The 22,505-nt window shown below is 39.5% G+C and overlaps 1 protein-coding gene across 1 annotated transcript in view; it reads left to right on the forward strand.

The window, feature by feature from the left end:
* itga11a (integrin, alpha 11a) overlaps positions 1–22,505 on the forward strand; it is a gene marked incomplete at both ends in the record, with an annotated part of 44,363 nt that overhangs the window by 16,378 nt on the left and 5,480 nt on the right. Inside the window, 19 exons of the mRNA XM_079217395.1 lie at positions 2,773–2,885; positions 3,365–3,456; positions 3,703–3,817; positions 3,959–4,086; positions 4,348–4,496; positions 4,588–4,732; positions 5,226–5,391; positions 5,844–5,914; positions 8,668–8,812; positions 9,636–9,784; positions 11,115–11,258; positions 14,642–14,854; positions 16,066–16,187; positions 16,377–16,543; positions 18,377–18,516; positions 19,043–19,153; positions 19,275–19,360; positions 19,468–19,675; positions 20,419–20,517. Coding sequence (XP_079073521.1) covers positions 2,773–2,885; positions 3,365–3,456; positions 3,703–3,817; positions 3,959–4,086; positions 4,348–4,496; positions 4,588–4,732; positions 5,226–5,391; positions 5,844–5,914; positions 8,668–8,812; positions 9,636–9,784; positions 11,115–11,258; positions 14,642–14,854; positions 16,066–16,187; positions 16,377–16,543; positions 18,377–18,516; positions 19,043–19,153; positions 19,275–19,360; positions 19,468–19,675; positions 20,419–20,517 — 2,563 coding nt within the window. The remainder of the gene's footprint in view (positions 1–2,772; positions 2,886–3,364; positions 3,457–3,702; positions 3,818–3,958; positions 4,087–4,347; positions 4,497–4,587; positions 4,733–5,225; positions 5,392–5,843; positions 5,915–8,667; positions 8,813–9,635; positions 9,785–11,114; positions 11,259–14,641; positions 14,855–16,065; positions 16,188–16,376; positions 16,544–18,376; positions 18,517–19,042; positions 19,154–19,274; positions 19,361–19,467; positions 19,676–20,418; positions 20,518–22,505) is intronic.

The raw sequence follows: 22,505 nt of genomic DNA on the forward strand, positions 1-22,505 counted from the left end.
AATCAATGCAACTAATCCCTGCAAGGCCAAAGTTAGTCTAGTGATGAATTGTATGTAGGACGTATGTTGTGTTTTATATTGCAGGATTTTAGCTTTGATAGAACTAACAGATGAAACCATTTGACATTTGAGCTGAATAATTTTGAAGTTCTTGCTGAGTGCAAAGTCTAAATGCCTTTTCAGGCTGTGCTCATGAGACTAGCTTACAGAGAGGCAGAAACATTTTTTGAACAAGGCATTACTGTTTTGGAGAAACTTTGATTGATTGTCAACTCTTGCCTGTTGTTGTTCAGACCTGATTAGTAGAATGGTGGTTGCAATGATGAATACAGTCTCTTGTATCTTAGGAAATGTGTTCTGCAACAAATTAATACAACATATCAAATACCAAATGCTACAACAGCATTCTCAATAGAGTGTATAATTATTACATTACAATTTCCAGTGCACCTTTGATGTTGCCTGAAACCCTGAACATCATGTTATGTCACAGTAACCTAATGCGATTATACGAGGAGAGTTTCTAAATACACAGCTTTTTGTTTCCAATTTGTTTTCTTTGGAATTCAGCGGCGCTCAGGGATCATGAACCTGAGCAAGACCTCCTTAAGTTCAAGATCATTCTTTAGTTGTTACATTTTGACCTAGAAGTCCAAGCAGAAGGTTGTCCACAGTCTGCTTTTGCTATAAAGAGGTGTCATGTGTCTTTCCTTTGGGGGACCACTGAACAGGGAATTGCTCCTTTGCCCGCTGCTTTTCCTGTGATTTTCACTTGGACTGCACCGTTTGTTTGAATTCCTAGCTGACCAACTGTATTTATTGAAGCTTTTCCAGGAATATGATTAGTTTACAACTTGCCATGGAATGCTTGAATCAGTCAAGTTTAGGACATTTTAAGAAGAAAAGTGAAATACCTGCAAAAATCTCCAAATAACAATGTGAAAAAACAATCTGCCTTATTTAATGATCTGCCTTTTACTGAACTATTTAAATGTAACAATAAACTATGAAGTGTATGACTATGATGCTGTGATTATTTACAGCATTATTAGCACAGTTTAGTGCATTGCCACTATTTAGATTTAAGGAGGTAATCTACTGTGTTATTATTGCTGTTTGACGTATTTCTGTAAATGCTGATATTGTTGTATCTATTTACGTTTTAGGGCAAAGGGTTTAATACTGTAAACTGTATATGGTCTCTAATTTATGTACAATATAGGAAATTCCCCACGGAGAGATAAAGCATGCATTGTCATGTTATTGTATCTGTTAACTTGTGTTAAAATCTGAGGCCTCGAGACATTGAGCCTTGTGACTGTGACAGTGGTGAGATGTTGACATAGTGAGGCATTTAATCTAAAGGTATTACGCAATAAACAGACACACATAAGAGGACATAACGTAAAACCCTGCAGGACTTTTATGGAGTTCGTCAAAAGTGAATAAACCTGCCCTTTTTGTTTCGAACACGGAGGGTTCTCATCTCTGAGATACATGTAAATTCTGGCTCCCTTTCAGGCTTTTATGCCCTCCATCAGTCCTGAAGTAAACACGCCAGATGGCTTTATATTCACCATCACATCAAGTGGTCTAAAACCTTTTTGTGACATTTATGAGACCACACTGACCCCACACAGGAAACCCACTGGGAAGTCAAGTGCTGAACCGACTCCTCGCAAACACTAGGTCACGTGAAAAGAATGTCCAGAACTCCCATCACGCTGCTTTCTGTGGAAATCTAAATCCCATGATGGTCTATGATGACAACATTCCTCTGATTTACCTTTAAGCTCTGAGGGAATTAAATAGATGTTTTCTCACAGTCCCCAATGAAAGCGTCATTGAATGAAATTATGAAAAATAAATTATAAAATTACTGTAAAGGTAGACTTGATCAAGGCGCTAAACGTAGCACCTAGAAATAGCATTCATACAAAACTATCGCCTTACTTTTCCTCGACCATAACATTTACATTTCTGTTCTTTAGTTAAAATCGGTAGTTTAATCAATTATTGGATAAACTGACACGGAATGAGTAGGATGAGTCCCACTTTGGTGATCCAAACCATTTTTTGATCATCACTGCAAAATTAATGCCATTCCCAATAGTCTCAGCTGTACTTTGTGCTTCATTTAACTCGACTCAAATTTCAGAATAAAGTGAACATCAGGGATACAACTAATATAATAAAAAACAGGGTTGAAACTTGAAAGTGTAAGCTATAACATAACTCCAAGTTAGAAGTTTAGTTTAGTGATAATTTGCAAATGTTAGCATGCTACACCAAAGGTGAACATAATAGATATTAAACTATCTTTTTTAGCATTTTAGCATTGTCATTGTGAGCTGGCAGTAAGAATGGTGCAGATATATTGTTATCCCTTATACATGACAAGATATGTGTGCCTCCTCATATTTTGCTCATGCAAAATCATTTATTAAAGAAGATATGGCATCATCTTGAGGATCTGACTGAAGGGGAAGTCTAGTGCTGGTGGAGATGATTAAACATGCTGAGTTAACTTCCTTGGATAAATACAGGTTTAAAACATTCTAGTGTCAGCAGTTGTGTTTTGTGTGTCATATCCCTAGAGGATTAGAGACCAGGGAAAGACTTACTCTTGGATAGAACAAAAGTTGTTGTCAATCATGCTCTTACTATCATTAATTATTTGTATACAGACCATAATAACAACGGAGACATTGTTGTACACTTTAATACTAATATATTCAGTGACATTAACTGTGTGATTGTGTGTCTTTGCAGGTTATTAGTGGGCGCTCCGTATGAAATGAATGGCCCCTACCAGACAGGGGATATTTATAAATGTTCACTGAGTCGACGAACCAATGGCAATGGTTGTTCCAAGCTCAACTTAGGTATGGTATCACAAAAGCGCACTTAACTGTTCACCAGAGAATCACAAAATGCACAGTAACGGTCATGATAAATGTGTATGCATATAGAAGTGTTTATGTCTGCATGCTTTTCTGCATGTGTCTCAGTACACATCATGGTGGCATATGTGAGACAGACGTGTGGGTACCATACCAATCATTCCACGTTTTACAGTGTTTTTTAATAGTTTAGGGACATTTCCACATGTGTGTTATACCACATATCTCACCGCGCGCTTCTTCATAGATCCAGTTGCACATGTGCTGTGCTGGTTAGGAAGGCTCACCAAAACGTTTAGGTCTGAGGATGTAGACGGTGCTTTGGCTGCCCAGACAGCAATAACAAACCAAAGTCCCAGATGGTGGACCTTCTGTTGGGTCTCTGAAGGATAGTGCATGTATTTATGTATATATGATCTGTGCATCCAAGATCCTCTCAATAAGATTAATTTTCCCTCAAGGAAGGATATCTCTGACCAACGTATCAGAGCGGAAGGACAAGATGAGGCTGGGAATGACGCTCACATCGAACCCCAAAGACAACAGCTTTGTGGTGAGTTTAAAACTCATTGGATTTATCTTCTTGAGATTATTTATCTTCTTGAGATGTAACATACAGTGGGTCTGTTGCTGCAGAATCTTTGGAGTAAGTAAGAAAGCATTTAATAAAATAGCAATGGTCAAAATGGGATAACAAATCCCACAAGATTGACTTTTGATTACACGGTTGTCATATTGCAGCTCTCTATTCGGAGGTTCTCTGAATGACCTAACGTTCTGTAATATGCTGGTGTTTCAGGCCTGTGGGCCGCTATGGTCCTACGAGTGTGGCAGCTCTTACTACAGCACTGGCATATGCTCCAGAGTCAACGCAAGCTTTAAGTTCTCCAGGACGATTGCGCCTGCCTTTCAGAGTAAGTGCACACGTATTTTTCCCTGTTTGATGAACATTCATGGAGAGTTCTTCGTCACAACAGGGGATTATTTCCCTTATTTATGAATATCTGTTTTCTCCATGTGTGCTCTCATGATTGATTCTTTAAATTTCATTTCAGGATGTGAGACCTATATGGACATAGTGATTGTTCTGGATGGCTCAAACTCCATCTACCCCTGGTATGAAGTGCAGGCTTTTCTCATCAACATTCTTCAGAAGTTCTATATTGGACCAGGTCAAATACAGGTGTGTAAGAGAGGGAGGAGTACTAACATAAGAAAATATATATTGTTAGTGTCCATGTTGGATACTTAATTTATACAAACGTATTTTCTTTATCCCTTCTCATTCTCTTCTCGGGTTTATTGTGCCTGTGATATGTTCATGGAAGTTAGTTTTTTGTAGGCTACTATAACAGAATACAAATATATGTAATCCTTTAGAGAGCTGCAAGAAGACAGAGCACTTATAAATTGTGATAGATTTTCATTGTGTCTCTTCGGACAGGTTGGAGTTGTTCAGTATGGTGAAAAGGTGGTCCATGAATTCAAACTCAGCGACTACAAATCTGTTGAGGAAGTGGTGAAAAGAGCGCGCAGCATCCACCAACGAGGTGGGGAGGAGACCAACACGGCTCTGGGCATCAACGTAGCGCGGTACAGAATCTCCCTTTTGTGCAACCGAGCAACACTGCATCACTTCACTCTGTGATTTGTTTTACTGAACATATCAAACGTGTTCTCACAGCTCACAAGCTTTCAAACAAGGAGGTCGACGCGGTGCCAAGAAGGTGATGATTGTGATAACAGACGGAGAGTCGCATGACAGTCCTGATCTCCAGCAAGCCATCGACGACAGTGAGAAGGACGGCATCACCCGTTATGCCATCGCTGTGAGTCAGCTAGACCCATTATTTACCTGCATTAGATGGCTTACACTTTATGAGTTTTAACTTAGTTTTTGAAGGCTAATACATTTCCAGTGCTGCATAAAAACACCATTAACATTAATGAGATCATGGAGTTCAGTGAGGTATGGATGCCAAAAACGCTCAAGCACCTGGAAAGATTCAAACACTGTAAAAGCCCAGTGGAAGTGCACTTAAATGTGTAAATGATCTCCTCCAAACCACATGCTTCTTTTGGTTTGAGCCGTTGCTGGTGCAGCCAGTGGCACACTTGATTCCATCCACTGAAGTAATTTGGTTGAAACCCAGTGGTGACCGAACTGGCAGTGATATAAAAAATAAAAATCCTCTGAAACCTTCTTAAAGAGCGTTGTTAAGCTGTTATAGGGCAATTCTAATGTGACAGATCAACTTTAAATGATTGACACCCAAGTTCTTCACTCATTTACTGAACGATTGCTTCATCTTATCTCCACAGGTCCTTGGCTACTACAACCGGCGTGGAATCAACCCTGAGGCCTTCCTCAGTGAGATCAAGTACATTGCCAGCGACCCAGATGACAAACACTTCTTCAATGTGACAGATGAGTCGGCGCTGAAGGACATTGTGGACGCACTTGGGGAACGCATCTTCAGCTTGGAAGGTTTCGCAAAAAAAAATATTCAAGCTATAAAACATTAATTTGTGAGATATTACTGTTCGAGACAACTCATAATAAGTGTTTTCATCTTAAAAAAAACAAAATGTGTTCACAGTGCAAGTTCTTAGGACTAAGCATAATAGAAACCACAAAGATTATTATGCAAATGTAACCCAACATTACTCACTTTAACCAAAGGATGTGATGTTTTTCTCTGGAACGATACAACCTTACACAAAGAAGAATTGAATCAGCCATGAACGTAATCATTAGTACTGTGGGAATGCTCAAACAAAGCCTTTTAAAATGAGTACCTGAAACATTTCTTATTATGAATCATCCACATTGAAACTCCACTGCAATGGCTCTTCCAAGGTTTAGACTGTGGTTTGCAGCTTGCATTTCTGAGCTGCTGCAGTGGTTCAGAACTGTAAAAGACTGACTTGTTTACACAGGAACCAGTAAGAATGGGACAGCGTTTGGCCTCCAGATGTCTCAGGCTGGATTTTCCGCACACAACGTCGAGGTAAGTCTGACTCCAGCTCCCACATCGCCTTATTTCGTCTGTCTACATGTAGAACAGCACACATTGTCTCAATTTCTGGCGCTTCATCCTCCCCACAACCTGCCATTTGTCACTTTCCAGTCCTCCCCTTCCCTTGTGGTGCCTGCTGTGTGGCCCCAGAGGTTTAGGTCATCCTGATTTAGGAGCCCCAGACAGAAGAGACAGGGCTTTTTCCACTCCAACCGTGCAGTGACGGGTAATAAGACACCACTTGTTCCCAAAGGAAACATACTGGTGAGAAGCTGAGGCAAGATTGAGATAGATCTGCTGCAGAATGGGTTGTTTTTCCGCTGAGGTTTTCTGATTGTATCTGAACGCAGATAGCCGCAGGTGTGCTGGCTTTAAAGGGTGACGCAGCTGGAGGATGGACGGAGATAGAGGAGATCTCCTCTACTGTAACTGCTGTTCATACCAATACATTGATTTCCATGTGTTGATGCAACTACATTGATTTTCCAGTTCCCCTTCACAGTGTGATTAGTCAAGGGAGGAAAAAATATTTCCCGATTTGGATAAAAAAAATAGAAAGAGAGCATAATTTGCAGCTGGGTGTTAAGAATTGCTGGAAATTCAGTCTACAAGGCCAGATTCCAGAGATGCTCAACAGCATCAACCTGAGTGTTGAGAGTAGGATAACTTATTGAAAAGAATGTCTGGGCTGTAAAGGAGAAAACCAGTTCTAAAAAAGCCCAGATGGTTTTGTTGAATGTGGCATGTGCCAACTCTGAAGGCTGCTTATGTCATATTCTATCCATATAGACGTCTCATGCATCAGCATACAGTGCAGTTTCTCTGTCTGCTGTTTGTTTTGTTAACTGCCACTAAACAAAACAATCTCAAGGATCCGTAATTATCTGGTCAACAGGTTCCTGTATTTAACACAATGCAGAATATACTGTACATCACATGTTTTTTGAGCTGGTATAGAGTGTATATACAGTATATGCTCTATACACTTCTGTGTATTTATGTACAACCACAAATATCTGGCCCCCTCCAATGAAATGAAGAGGTGACATCCCGACCACAGTACATGCAACTGCAGTTGAAATAGGTCACTGGTTTATTGGGTTGAACTGCTTTGTGGGTTTCATTCATTTGCCATGGAGACCAATTTGACCAAAACAGACAACCACATTGGCGTAAAGCTGCTGTCAAGAGAGTGACATAGTGCGAGCGTGGTGAGCACACAGTTCCATCTTTCAGGAAGGAATCGCAAGCCTTCCAGCATCTGCTCAAACGCTGGAAAATGTGTTGTCTGCATATTGTGTGAGGTAAAAAAAAAAACATCTCTCATTAAGCATAGCAACCCTGTAATTACAGTGTCAGTGATATAATGTAGGGTGAACCATGGAAGCTAGAAAATCCCTCCTCGCGTCTGCAGTTAATTGCACACTGATCAGGATTTAGCAGGGATTTGATAATGGACTTTAAAGCAGACTTACTTTCCTTGCACAATGTGGGTTGTGATTGTGTAAAAATGTTCCACTGTAGCTTTTGTGACTGTTGATGACGTATAGCTGTCATGAGTTCATTTGCAGTGGTAGTTTTTTTTTTTACTTCCTGGAGAGAAAAAGTCTGAAATACAGATATAGATGAGCAGGCCTCAAGTTTTCATTAACTTTTTGCTTTGTATAGCTCTGCTCCAACTTAAGCAATAAGAGGAGATAGATCAGTGGAAGATTTGTCAGGACTATGGAATATTATTTTCTCTGTTTTTAATATCTTTGGGTTTGGGACTGACAATACAAGACATTTAAAGACAATTTAAAGGACTTGGAATGGAAATATCTCCCAATTTATTTTTGACATTTTATAGACCAAACGATTCATCTTGAAAATATACTAATGGTAAATCAATAATGAAACTATTCGTTAGTTGTAGTCCTACAACTAACTGGATGATACAATATACCTACTTGTACCTTGCCAATGTTAGCTTGCATGCTAGTAAGCAATGCTAATGTGCCAACCAAGCTGACAAAAAACAAGAAAACAAAAAAAAGAAAAGAATAAACAAACAAAAAAATGAATAAACAACAAAATGGGTCCTAAATAAGTATATAGTATGCTATGTGAACTGGGAGAGATTGATATTGTTTCTCAAATGGGAAAAAAGGATACGACTGGGAAAATGGAGTCGACCAAAGCTGTTTACTTATTGTGAAATGAAAAGATTAAAAGATGTGTCTATGTTCTTCATCATAATCCAAAGAAAAGAAAGTTTAGAACAGACTGTCTTCATTTTGAAATGGGACGGTAAACTGCCATATATAAATTTCTCCAATGTGGAATCTGAGCGAAAAAGCCAATAACCTTGAGCAGGACCACTGGTTTCTTTATGTCAACATATTCTTGTTGTAGCTACATCTGCATCTGAAAGGGATCTGATGTACTGCGGGAAAGAGAAAGCGGAATACATTTAATTGAATGTCCTTCATATTCTTTTCAAGTATCCACAAATGTAATTAGAACCTCTTGAGTGTTTGTCATTGTTACCAAAATTACGTTTCACCACACCCTCATTAAACTGACTGAAACTGAGGTGAGCCAAACACACAGGGTGGTTACACTTTGTTAAATTCCATAAGAGGATCGTCAACATATACAGTAATTACCATCTTGAGAGCATGTGCAGCACAGGCAGTGCAACCAGATCATTCTCTACTACTCTGCTGTTTGAAGTATAAAAATGAACAACACCTCTCGTACAGGACGGGATTCTGGTCGGTGCAGTCGGCGCTTACGATTGGAACGGAGCAGTGTTGAAGGAAACACGACAGGGGAAGGTGGTCCCTCCCAAGTCTTCCTACACACAGGAGTTCCCTGAAGAGCTCAAAAACCACGGTGCCTACTTGGGTGAGTAACACCCTAGAAATGATTTTGATGGAGCGGGAAAAATTCCTGCCTCGATTGTGATGGATGTGCGTGAACAATGTTTATAACATCAGCCTTGGATTTATACTTGCATCGCATGTCCTGGTAAAAGACCTGTAGTTTAACATTAACTGTATTCGCTGCAACCCATCTCTATTAAGTGTACCCATTGCCCTAGTACTTCACGTTATATCCAACCCCAACACACTCCACCACCACAGACCTCTGCTTTTACCATCAGCGGTTTGCCTCTGAGCTTATCCACTAGGCTGCCAATGGACGCCATTCTAGACTCAATAGTAATATGAGGTGGAAGCATGATTTTGGACAGGCAGGGATAAAGTTAAAGCTGAGGGGAAAAAGGGAGTATGAAGATGTGAGATGAAGGTGGAAAAGTATACAGGGAGTGAGTGGAATCTTTAGTGGGGAAAAGACGAAAAATAGGAAGAAACCTGAGAAACCAGAACATCCCGTTCTGCGTAACTGAATGCAGCTCACTGAGCTTCAACTCCTCAAGTTGCGGAGTTTTACTCTTTTTCCTTGACTCTTGCAGATCACTGCTATTGAATTAAACCTGAAGGTCAGGCCCAATCACTCTCAGTACACTCAGACAGTGGAACAAAACATAGTGCCTCTAGTCTTTATCACAATTTGCCTATAACACAATCATCTTAGTTCATTTACAGATCCACAGTCAATAGAAGAAAAATGTAATCACTATCATCACAAGTAATATCCTACATGGGTTACTACTTACTCTGTTAACAGAGGCAGATTTAATGTGCGTTTGCTTTTTCATATCCAGGCTATACCGTGACGTCTGTGGTGTCGGCTAAAAACGGTCGTCTCCTCGTAGCGGGAGCTCCACGATTTAACCACACCGGCAAAGTCATCATCTTCACCCTGAAGAACTCGGGCAACCTCACCATCCTGCACTCTCTCAAAGGCCAGCAGGTACTGTGGCAACCAGCACTTCACCCACTCCATTTAAACATGAGGAGTACATCAGTGTGAGTTGCACACTGATGTACTCCTCATGTCTCCTTTGAGAGAATGCCGCAGACAAACAAGGAATGTCATAAAACATTGTTATGAAGCTCTGCTTGTCCCGTTATTAAAGAGCAGCTCAGTTATTCATTAAGTCTTTATGAGTCTTTAAAGCTCCTTTTTGGATTAATAGGATTATTACAACTTCTTTTAAATAGAATCGCTGCGGGTGTTAGGAAAATATCTGTCATTTTTTTGTGTCAAGTTCAACTTGGGTGAACTTTGGTGCCTGGAATAGAGGAAGCTGTTGTGGTTTATTAGCTCTGCTGCACCATCCACTTGTATTTAACATCAAAACCAGAATCAAAACTGGCACTCATTCAGCCAGATTTCCGGGTATATCTTCTCTTTCTCAGTTTTATTTGTTAATTTTAGTCCCCAGTTTATTCTGTATATTCAACTTCTTAAAGCATTACAATTGTTCCAATCAATGAACATATAAAATAAGACACAATGGTTGAACAAAACATCATGACATGTAGTATGTTTCAGAGGAAAAGACCAATAGCCAAATGGATTTGGCTATTGGTCATGCCATATGGTGCAAGTTGGCATGAAGACAAGTTCCCTAATTGTGTAATTTATTTTACAATTAAAGTTGGATTTGGTGCTATAAATGATTATTGTTGATGTTTATTTTAGGACTTTTAAGCGGACATAAAATTATTTGTGGGGATTTAATCGCACTAGTCAAATTCAGTTTAAAAATAATCATCTGCTGAAAGGGATGTGGCCATGTGTGTTAATGGCCGCTACACTCATAACTGGCAACCCTTCACAGGCTGCAGGCCTGAAGAAGTGATCCTGCAGCAGCTTACATTGTCCCTTGTCAGCAACAGCTCATCCAGAACAGCAGATGTTTTTTTGCAGAAAACTTTCTTGATCTCACAACTCTTGAGGAAAGAGCTTTTTAATAGGCAGATGTTTCTGATCTGAAAAGCCAATAGATGATGTTCCATCCACTCCAGTGACTCCCAGTGGCTCTCACAGTCTGAGCATCTACAGAATCATTACGACTCTGACCACTTGCTTTTACACAAAGCAGACCCCCATTTGCTTTCAATATTCATAAGCAACTCCAGATCATCAGTAAATCGGCAAACAACATGTGGGTCAACAGACAGTGGAGGAGAATCCAAGAATTTCAGGGGAAATAATCACCTGTTGAATGAATGATTTTAAGGGATTTAAAACAGATGAATAATAAAGATCTAAACGACATATACTTCTCTTTCAGATCGGCTCCTACTACGGCAGCGAGATTGCACCTATGGATATCGATGGAGACGGCATAACTGACAACCTTTTGGTGGCAGCACCCATGTTCTTCAGTAGTGGCATGGAGAAGGGAAAGGTCTATATCTACAGATTGACAGAGCTGGTGGGTATAAACTTTAAAAACGTAAACACATGCAAAGATTAATCAATTTTTGACACAAACACAGACTTGGGTCAACACCTGTTCAAACTTGAGACATGCCCAGTAATGTCTGCCTCACCAGAGGTGTCCGGTAGCATTCGCCAAACCAGACTCTGTTGCATTCCAGCTCCACAGTTAACACACTGACATGCTGCAGGCAGACATTTGACACATGACCTTGTCAGATCAAATGTGCAGATCAAATGCTGCCATGCCAGTGTGCAGACTTAAATAGATCTGCAGAATGAACTCAACAGGAAAATATTCTGCGTCTTCTTAACACATTTCCAGCAAACCATTTGGAGGCGAGAAATTTCTTTAATAGAAGGAAATTTCCCCGTGCTCGAGATCTGCTCATTGGAATAATAAACGTCTTCAGCTGTTTTTTAATCCATTGAACAGGCATGAAAGAGGCATTTAAATATCTGGTCTGGCCCAAACCACATCACAAATGGCAAGCCAAAACACAAACAGAGAGGAATCCCTCTTTTAAAACATCTGTCAACATCAGCACAGCAATAACAATCATGATGTTGTTGATCCAGGTGGTTGCTGTAGATGCTGCACATGATATTGTTCTGGAGAACTATTTAAGGTTGGACACCCTGGTTAAAAAATGTGTTTGTGTGGTTACAGTGAATATTATAGAGCCACATTGTGATTCTGCAGACTTGCCATTTACATTGGCACTTAGCATATTTGCTACTAACGATTTCTTGCCATGCTTTATATGGCAATGCTGGTCCAGACTGAACTATTTCAGCAAAGAAAGAGATGTGTTTTTCATGTCTTTCATGTCTGGCTGCAGGGAAGCACCTCAGTAGAATATCTGTGCATTACTGTAAAAATCATATGAAATGAGAAATTATGAAATGCTGAAGCGGATATAATCAATTTTGTTGCATCAACCATGATCATCTTCTGAACCTACGGCCTCACAGAGCAGCTAATGCGGCTTTAGGGTATTGTTTAATTACTAATTACTTATTTAATCTACTCTATATATTTTCATTGTTTCTTCTTCATTTTAACACTATTCTATATGAGTAGGATGTCTTGCTCAGACGTGCATGTGTAGTACGGGATTTCAGAATGATACTAAGCTGTTTTTGCACCAAGTGCTCTGACCAAAACTTAAAGGATAATAACTACAATAAATCCAAAGCGAAATGAAGTCCCCTAAAGTCTGGCAGCTGGGCAAAAATGAAATTCCATTCTTACGCAAAACGTACTCCTGAGGCGCTGCACAATGTTTGTGACCCTTCATGGCCTCCTCACAAACCATATGTTTCAGATTTAAACACTGCTGAATATATTATCTCCGATTCCTCCATCAACCTTCCTCTTTGTCACGCATGCACACATCAGGTAGCCGGGAAAGTAAACGCTACCTTCCTAAATCATCTCCCTTCCCGTTCATTCAACAGAAATAACAAGTGATCTCATGTTTCGTCTGCTGACCCGAAATTATATCATGAGCTGAAATGCCAAGTGGACCAATGATATGCATGGCCACTGATGGAATGAAGTAGTTGGCTCCATTTTTGTCTTTAAAAAAAATGTCCAACCGGGAAGCTTTCAAAGACATGGATATTTTCCATTTGACTTTATGCTCGCTAAGAATAGAACTTCAAATAAATACACTAAAGCTATACGCCGCTCTTTTACGACTGAGATTACTCACTTTTTGCTTCCCAGATGTTTTAGCTATTTGAGTTTGAAAAGGCAGAATTAAAGTGTTATGTGGAAAATACAGACGCTGATCCAAACGTTATCTTCCGTTTGATTATATGAAAGATTAGGAGCAGTTGTTTGTTACGTTTTCGTGAATAAATTCCAACATGATTAGTTAACTAAAGATGGTTTTGAGATAATTGAAACAACAAACCCAGCTGGATTGAGGACAAAGGGGACAACATTATCTTCTTTGGTCTTGTTATGAGACATCTGAGAGATCATTTGAAGAACAGATCAGCTCTTTGACTTGAACTCTGCCAGAAGGCACGGATCAGCCCACCAGAGGAGACGTACACTACACTTTATTTACCACTTTTGCTATCTTTGAAAAATGTCCTTTTGGCATTTGCTTTTGATTCCAATACATCTTTTGTCCCCCACAGCTTGTATCTGTGTATATATCAATATTATATAAACAACATGTGTACTGTAAAGACTTTCTGTGTGTCTTGCATGCGTGTGGGATTTTCTAGGCTTTCTAGTTGCATTAACCCCACCAGATAAATCCTACACACATTATTTTCAGTATACATATGTATAGACTTCACTTGTTTAAAGACTTTGTAGACTATCCTTTGCCTTTTATCTGACCAGTATTGTTGCCCTTGTCCCTCGCTGTTATTTCTTTTTCTGTATAAATCCAATGAGAGAGGTGCAAAAGTAAAATCCCTCGTAACAGAACGTATACTTGTCCAAATAAAGCTGATTTGGATAATTCAGCATTTTTGACATAAGATGCAGTGAGTTACTTGATGGTAGTAATATTGATTTATTCTAAGGCAGTGAGGTAAATGTAGGCTCTGGAACACGGAGGTCTGAACAGAAACTGATTGCTGCATCAGCCAAAGTGTTTTTATTTGTATTTTTTGCTCGAATTTCCTGTGTGGGTTGAACAATGGGAGGTCCAAACAAAGCTGAACCATCTGGGTTATTACCAAACTCATCAGTCCAAGATGCACACTGCTGTTGTCTGTACAGTGTATCGTGGGAAGTGATGAGCTGAACACAATGAGTGTGTGTAGACAGAATGTTGTGTCGACAGTCTGAATAATACACAGGATGTTTTTTCATGTTGAAAGAACAGTTTAAAATGTCTTATTTCTTTAGTTCTGTAGTCAATATTTATTGTGGTTTATTGTTGAGCAATCATAAGAGCACATCGTCACGATATTGGTCAAAACAAAAGGCTCTAAAATATGTCCCATGATGCTGCATTTTTCAGTTACTTCTTTACATGGAAACAAGGTCTGGGAAGAGAATAAAGCTCTGAACATTATTATTACAGTTTTATTTCCATCTTGTTTAAAATGTTTTCTTTACCGTTTGTTGCAGTAGATTTTTTTGGGATGTGCAGACAGATCTCCCGCTGTGGGACTCCCCAATAAAGTGAATGTCTATTTATCATCATCAAAACCAAGGCTTATGGATAGAGTAAAACAAATCTCAGCTTTCCCTTAAGGGGCAATTGCCTTCAGATACTAGTGAAGTGGGAACCAAAGGGGAAACAAATCCCTCTGATCACAGCAAATCTAGGATGCTTTGTGTAGCGTATAAAATGTGTATCAAATGTATGATTGTGCATCATTATGTTTCCCCTCATCCTTCAGAATCGCTTCATCCTCGAGGGGTCTTTGGAAATCCACAATGGTGGCCAGAACGCTCGCTTTGGCTCATCGCTCGCTCCTGTGCCAGATCTGAATGGCGATGGCTTCAATGACTTGGTGGTGGGAGCCCCACTGGAAGATGACCACAAAGGAGCCATTTATGTTTTCTTCAGCCAGCACAACAGAATACTACGCAAATACAAACAGGTAGGAGCTGTGCAAAGAGTACAGTTGAAAGGCAATGTCAGTGTGTTTGTATGTTTTCGCCTCCTGACTTTAATGTACTGTTGATCATATAGAATACTGCATGTTTTTGATTTGATTTGCCACCTTCCAGGTAGTCCTTGATTAATGTTCATTCAAAAAAATACTTGAAACTTGCTTCAAGTTAGTGTCATTCTATACTTGTAACAGTTCTGTTCCAGATGTGTGAGGCTGTGCTCTAAAAGGCTGAGGTCAGTAAGACGAAAACTGTCAGTGAGGGCAAACAAAACCAGACAAAAAAAACAGGAGACCAGCAGGGAACCAGCAGTAGTCATGAACATACAGACAGGTTAAAGTAAATATTAGGGAATGAGGGGGCAGATGGGCAGGTCGGTGTGGAAAAAAGGTGTCTGCAGATAGCAGGAATACACTGAGAGCAGCTCCTGCACAGGTGGTCTAAACATGAGAATCCCAGGACCCTTGCATTGTCCCCCCGAAAAACCTTTTTAATTTGGGGAAAACAAAAGGAAGAAACCTTCGGGAGAGCAACAGAGGAGGATCCCTCTCGAAGGATGGACAGAAGTGCAATATATGTCATGTGTACCGAATGAACAATGTAACACAGTTACAACACATTCAATGCATATGACAGAAATTATTCATATCACACAAGTAATACGCAAAATAATGCTGGAAGAAATACAATATATTGTAAATATTGACAGCCATCTGTAAGTGACGATACTGATTTAAATCGAAGCTGGAAGCTCTGCGGTGGACGATTAAAGCTTTTAGTATGCTTCACAGAATGGTTGGTAGTAATGAAAAATAAAGTATTTGCAGTAAATGTGCCAAAAAACATATTTAAAAAACAAAAACACAGACCTTTAAGATTTTTTGTTAGAAGTAAAGAAATGTTGTGTTTGAAGCACTTTTAAACTCTTTTTGTCTCTTTGTCATTAATAATTGAGATGAGCCTACATTATCACTAAAAAAACTGTATTTTAAGAAATACTATTTTGAAGTGAGGAAGTAAGCTTTTTTTTGTTACTGAGTCTTGAGTACATTCTTTTAAATCTACAAGTTTTAAATCTGGATACTATATGTTTTAACTGCACAGTTTAATTGCACACATGACTGATCCACGTACGGCTTTAATCTGTTGTGGTGATGACCGTTGTTTGTTCAGATCTCCTCTCCTGTCTGTTTCTCAGAGGATAGCAGCAGCAGATGTTGCTCCTGGCCTGCTGTACTTTGGCCGCAGTATTCATGGCACAATGGACATGAACAATGATGGTTTAGTGGACCTGGCAGTAGGTTCCCTTGGTGCTGCTGTTCTCCTTTGGTTAGTATTTCACTTTGTAAATAAAACTATTATTAAAGTTAGCTCCACGTATATTTCATCAGTCACTTTGAAGACATCCATCTTATTCCTGCTGTGATTTGCCCGCTGTTGCTTTTACTGTTAAAACGCTCTAATAGAGAGAAACAAACATATCTTCAGACGTATTTAACCCCTTTTATGCCCTCACAGGTCAAAGAGCGTTGTCCGGATATACACCACTGTCAGGTTTGAGCCCAGTAAGATCAACATCTTTGTGAAGGACTGTCAGAGAGGTGGCAAAGACGTGACCTGTATGTCAGCCATTGTATGTTTCAACATCACCGCCAGGACGGCCATTCCTCCCACACAGGAAATTGGTAAGCCAGCAAAAATAATCCGCTGCTGTCGAAGCATGTCTGTAAATCTTTCCACTTTCCTCCCTTTGTCTCTGCCTGATGTTTGGTATCTTCCAGAGGTTCATAAAACCCCATTTAATATATTAGTGAAGCAGACCCTTTTACTTGCACTTTACTTGCAACTTATCAAATATAGATAAAACACCAAGTCTTAAGAAAAGGAAAAAATGCACATTTCCTGAAACAAAAATATGCTGACACTGCCAGCTGTAGATTCAAACCTCTGGATATTGTCAAGCATTTAACAGATCAGTTTTACCGTTACGCTTGGGCAGATACATTTATATTTTGGATTATGTTTTTGCAATTTTGTTCAGCTGTTGTTTGGATTGTGATGCATGACAGGATGGAACGTGGCTGGCTTTAAAGTGAGAAAAGGCACAATGTGTATACTTCATGTCCTCCTGGCTCCAATGGACTTTTTAGCATAGATACTTTATTCATCCCCAGAGGGAATTTGTTTGTGGCAGCAGCAAGCAAAGTTACAAAGGAGACATACACTTATTAAGTATGAAAAATACTAAATATATACAATACAATAAAATAGCAGAGCGTATTTAAGAAAATTAAATAGAGTATATACAGTGTATATAAAGTATATACAGTGAAATAGAAGTATGTACAGTGACTACCTAAACGACAAAAGCGGTGCTAAGGATGTTGATTCAATTGAAGGAGGATCTGGCCAGAGGTGATTAATTTTAAAGTTTATTATAAAGTCTTATAGCATGCGGCTTCCCGTAATATCCGTGATGGCACCTTCCATTCAGAGTGGCGACAAAGCAAAGCGTTTCTTTACTAGCAGAAACAGATTCTGATCTCACTGCTGTTCTCTGCCACAGCTGATGCTGCTGCCTCCAAAACTGGTTTATCTTACCACACTGGCGCCATCAAATGTTCAGACATTTGGAATGGAAGTTTATCACTGGAAGTTATTTCTAATTGCTTGGTGGTGGTGACAACTCAATCATGCAGATAGTTGCCCACCTGCATGTAACCACAGGGTGTCCCTGCAATTTGTTTTAAGAGATATAATGGCCGGGTCAATTTTCACTGTGTATCAGGAGGGAGGAAGCATGTGCGAGGGAGTGTGTTCTGAGTGAACCTCTTGACCCCACGACATCTTTATCAAACCTGTAAGACGTGCTAAAACGGGGCATAGAGGAAGAAGAGATGGACTTATCTTGTTTCTGCTGGTTACTTACAGTGGAACACGTTTATTGAAGTTCACTCTCTTTGTCGTGTCTGGCCAGATGCACTGGTGTTTGTGAGTTTGCTGTGGTCTATTGCATAAAATGGAACTCTTTTTTTTCTCCAACTTAGTCAAGTTAATCATATGTATGCAAATATCTATCTATAGTATAGTATTTTTATGTAATAGTTGACTGATAGTTTTCCAATTCAGTGTCCATTATGTGCATCTTGTGCGATTTCTCCCCCTCTCTAATTCTCTAGTTGAACCCAAACGCAGCTCACACACAAGTTCACCATTAGTAGATGTTTCTTCATGCCATGAAAACACGAAGCAATAAATGAGAAGCCGTTTAAACAATGTGGCTTGGAAGCGACTCGGTACTGAGGCCAGAGGGTTTGGATTCGTGTATATTTTGGTCACACATTCATCAGATATTCTGAGTCAGTGATGTCATTTACCAAAGCCTGATGCCGCCATTCGTCGGTTAGTCTGCATCTAACCCGACTATCTTAAAAACATTTTAACACAAATAGAACAGGATCTTTTTATGGTTTCACAGTTGAATGTCCTTTTTGAACTCTTCCTATGTGACCCACCAGGAATCAAATATAATGTCTCTTTTGCGGAGAGACGTTTCAATCCTCGGGCCATACTGGACAACCCAAACAAGCTTCAGCCTCAAAACCTGACCATCTTCCCTGGAGAAGAGAACTGCAAACACATCTACTTCCACGTCATGGTGAGGCCTGTGATGGCGGTGACTAAAGTCTCATTAGAGAGAGATTGGCTTTAAAATGTATTTGTTTGATTCAATTTGTTTGTTTGTTAATGTCCGAATTTAAGAATTCATACTAGGACTAATGTATCCCAGTATTCATAAAGTAGGTGAAATGGCTGAAAGATATATATATATAATAGGTGGGACTCTGTAGGAAGTTTTAGTGAAAATGTAGTTTTTTGACAAGAATACAATTTTGGCAGAATCACTGGATTTTAAAATTGTAAAATTGTAACATGTTGCATTTCAGCAAATCATCCCTCAGTCTTTAAACATCATTATTGGTATTTGTCTGGCACATTGGTCACAACCAACACCACACTGCACATTAAAATCAGATGAAAATCATATCTTTTGATTATTTCTGCATCTTGATAATTTGTGTAAATGTTTTGAAAGCAACACAAATAGGGAGTGCCATAGATAAAGTGCCTTGATAAAAGAGTAAATCCACAGACTAATCTTTCAACCTAATGTTTTATTTCAGGAGACCACAGACTACGCACGGCCCATAGTGTTTGCTGCACAAGTGGGGCTCCAAGATCCGGCCCAGGGACCAGTTCTAGACGACAGCTGGCCGACTGTTGTGAGGACTGAGGTGAGAGACAAGCTGACAGATTATCCTTTCTTTGCTTTCAAGTTATTAGAAATGAATCAAATACGGAAAGGAAAGAATTAGTAGTTTCTTTGACTTGACGAACGCTCGTCTCTTTGTCCAGCTGCCCTTCTGGAACGGCTGTGATGAGGACGACCACTGCATACCCGACCTGGTTCTGCAGAGCATGACCGACCTGATGACTCAAAAGTAGGTGCACGCATGAGAACACGCAGGCGTCCAAGTAAAACTGGTCCTCAGCCGCTCTGTTACTATGATGATGATGTGATATGATTTCACTTTTCCTTGCCTCCCAGTCACTTCTGTGCGCAGCCTGTGCAGTCTCGCGGGGCTTTCTGCCGTCTGAGTGAAGGAGGCAGCGAGGGCTCTCTGCGGATTCTGGAGGGCAACAGGAGGAGGATGGTGGTGGATGTCCGATTGGAGAACAAGGGAGAGAACGCCTACAATGCTCGCCTCAATATCACCTACACTCCCAATCTACGCTTCTCTAGCCTCATAGTCAAGGTACGCTATTCTGCTCAACTTGTTTGGTTCATGATGAGAACATATTTTCTTCAACTGTGTATATGATTTAGCCAACAAATGAGATGAGATCAATTTAAGCCACAAGTACTGTATATAACAACAAAGAAAAACAAACATTTATAATCACGTTAGCATCTGCTTACAGCACTTTATATATTATAGTTATAAGCACTCATAAATACTCGTAATGCTATATAAAACATTATGGTCAACAAGTTTAATTATGACACCACATCAAATCTCCAATGGATTTGTAATTGTATTCCATAACATAACGTTTGATCATAATATTTCATCACTGCTGGTCACTCAGTGACTTTTTTAGATGTAATGATATTTTTGCACTTTACTTAAGCACCCAATAACCCTTTAAAGAATGCAATTATGCAGCAATGCAATTACAACAAGATAATAATATCTTACAATAACAATAGGGACCCTAACTATGAGATACATAATACACTATGATCCTGTCGAAAATGTACATGTCGTTGAGTGACCAGCAATTATGCAGTATTATGATACTTGACCACATAAGTCATAATAAAATGCTTTGTAATGTGTTATTATAAAGCATGTACTGTTATAAATCATTATAACTATTTATAAATGCTTATAATTATAATTATACAGTACTATTAGTAGATTATAATACATTGTTTATAATGCATTAATGATGCATAATGCATTAATGACAAAAACAATTATTATTTTTGATCCAGGACAACTCTGACATCAAAATCGAGTGTTTGGTTGAGGACAAACTGAGGAATGAGAAGATCTGCAATGTCAGTGCTCCGTTCATGAGGGCCAAAACTCAGGTGAGACAGCACACTCTGAATCAATACAATTATTTATTATTTTATCATCCACCTGTTTTTTGTTTAGTTTTTTTAATGGTCAAAAACTGGGTGTATGTTTTGCTGATGTTGAATCAAAATGACAGATTGGCAGGTTTGCGGATTTGCAGGTGTTGCCTTTCTTCTTTCCATTATATCTGACATTTTGTTCCTGGGTGTTTTAAGCCCAAGAAAGTTATACGTTTTACGTGAGAATTTATCTGACAGATAGGAAACCAGATGTATAAGTTGATCTTTCCAATCATGAAAAAAAACTATTCCATGCTGATCCCCATGATATGATGAAAATCCGTTTAGATGGTGGCACTTCTGACTGAGATAAAGATCTGGATCCCTGTCTGCATCCCCGTCAGAGCAACCTCACAGCCGCACGCAGTGTGATGAAAAGCTTCCGACTTGGGCCGCATGAGATCACATGGGCCCAAAACACACGCTGCAGGCTTTAGATGACCGTGACAGACCACGCTGGTAAATGTAAAACCCACAAGCCAACCAGGAGAGCCCAGTTTAATTCTGGTTTGTGAACTAAACTTTCCCAATTCTGACATGAAAGTCTATAGTGTCGACACTAAAACATTCCCTTCTCTATTTAACTTTCTAACTATAACAAATGTGAGTGGAAAGCAACTGTAATATAGATGTAATCTTTTGGTGGATTATCAAGACAAAACAACACATTAAAGGTTAAGGATCAGCATCCTTTTCTTAATGGATATCCTGTGACTCAACATTATGTACAGTTCTATGCATAAAGCAGGGGCCCAGCTAAGCACATTTCAATGGTGAAACTTAATTGTTACAAAAAAAAAAAAAAAGAAGTATGAGAAAATGACCAAACTTCTTATTGTACACAGTGTATGGTTTCAATCACTAGTCGAGATATTCCAATACAGAAATCCGAACTTGAGGCTTTAAGGAGGAGAAGGAAGCTCCACTTGAGTTCCTATTCAACATGTTTTCAAGGTCAAGCATGAACCTCATCATTTTTCACATGTTTAACATCGAGTAATGAAGAGGACACTCTAACTGGCTGTACAAACTACAGTTTTTTGGGGACACAAGCTAAAACATATATGAGTCTGAAGGTGACTTTTCACTTTTTGAAAGCAATTTCTTAAAGTAACTGTTATTTTGACACACAATCAGTCTTCCTCTATACACCATAGACATTTGAATTAGCATCCCATTTGGTTGTTATTACACCATCTTAGCAACACGGTAAATAGAACAAAAACACTTTCTTCCTCAGCCATTAATATCATTTTCTCTCCACTTTAGCCGGGTGAACGAGGTGAGACTGAGTGAAAGACACTGTAGACGTTTCGTCCTCATCTGTTACTGATTCTCACGTTCAATTCTGCTGTTTCAAGCCTTTCCACAGGCTTGTAATGTCAACAATATTTATGAGACTCCCGTTTGTTTTACAGCAAGGCATCGAGTTTTATTTTTAAGAGGGTGATGTTTGAACTAACTTTGATAGGGATGACACTGAAGGTACAATTAAAAGCTTTTAAACGGTGAGCAGATTATACCAAGACATCTTCACCATGGATGCCCGATCAAAAGTCTGCTGACAAATACTGCAGGAATGAAGTAATGAAGGTGATTTAAAGAGTTCATGAAATGTCCCAACCACGACGTCATTATCACAAACAATAGTCATCTCTGGGGGCAACGGAAATATCACAGCATTTTTTTGAACCAAGAGGATTCTGGTCACCCTTCAAAACTCATTGAGTGATTCATACCCACTCATTCAGCCTGAACAGCATCCAGAGCCACAAGGCTGATGGGCTCTGGTCGGGAGCATTTTAAATATGTGGCACAGAGTTAAACGAGGCTGATTGTGCCCCGACGCTGCTGCCAAGCCTGTCCCAAACCGCTGTTTAGCTGAGGGAAAGTAGGAACCTCAGGACAAGCTTTTAAAAACAGCTAGTTATCACTCTTGT

The sequence above is a fragment of the Taurulus bubalis genome (genome assembly GCF_910589615.1).
Source record: "Taurulus bubalis genome assembly, chromosome: 4".
Classification (NCBI taxonomy): domain Eukaryota; kingdom Metazoa; phylum Chordata; class Actinopteri; order Perciformes; family Cottidae; genus Taurulus; species Taurulus bubalis.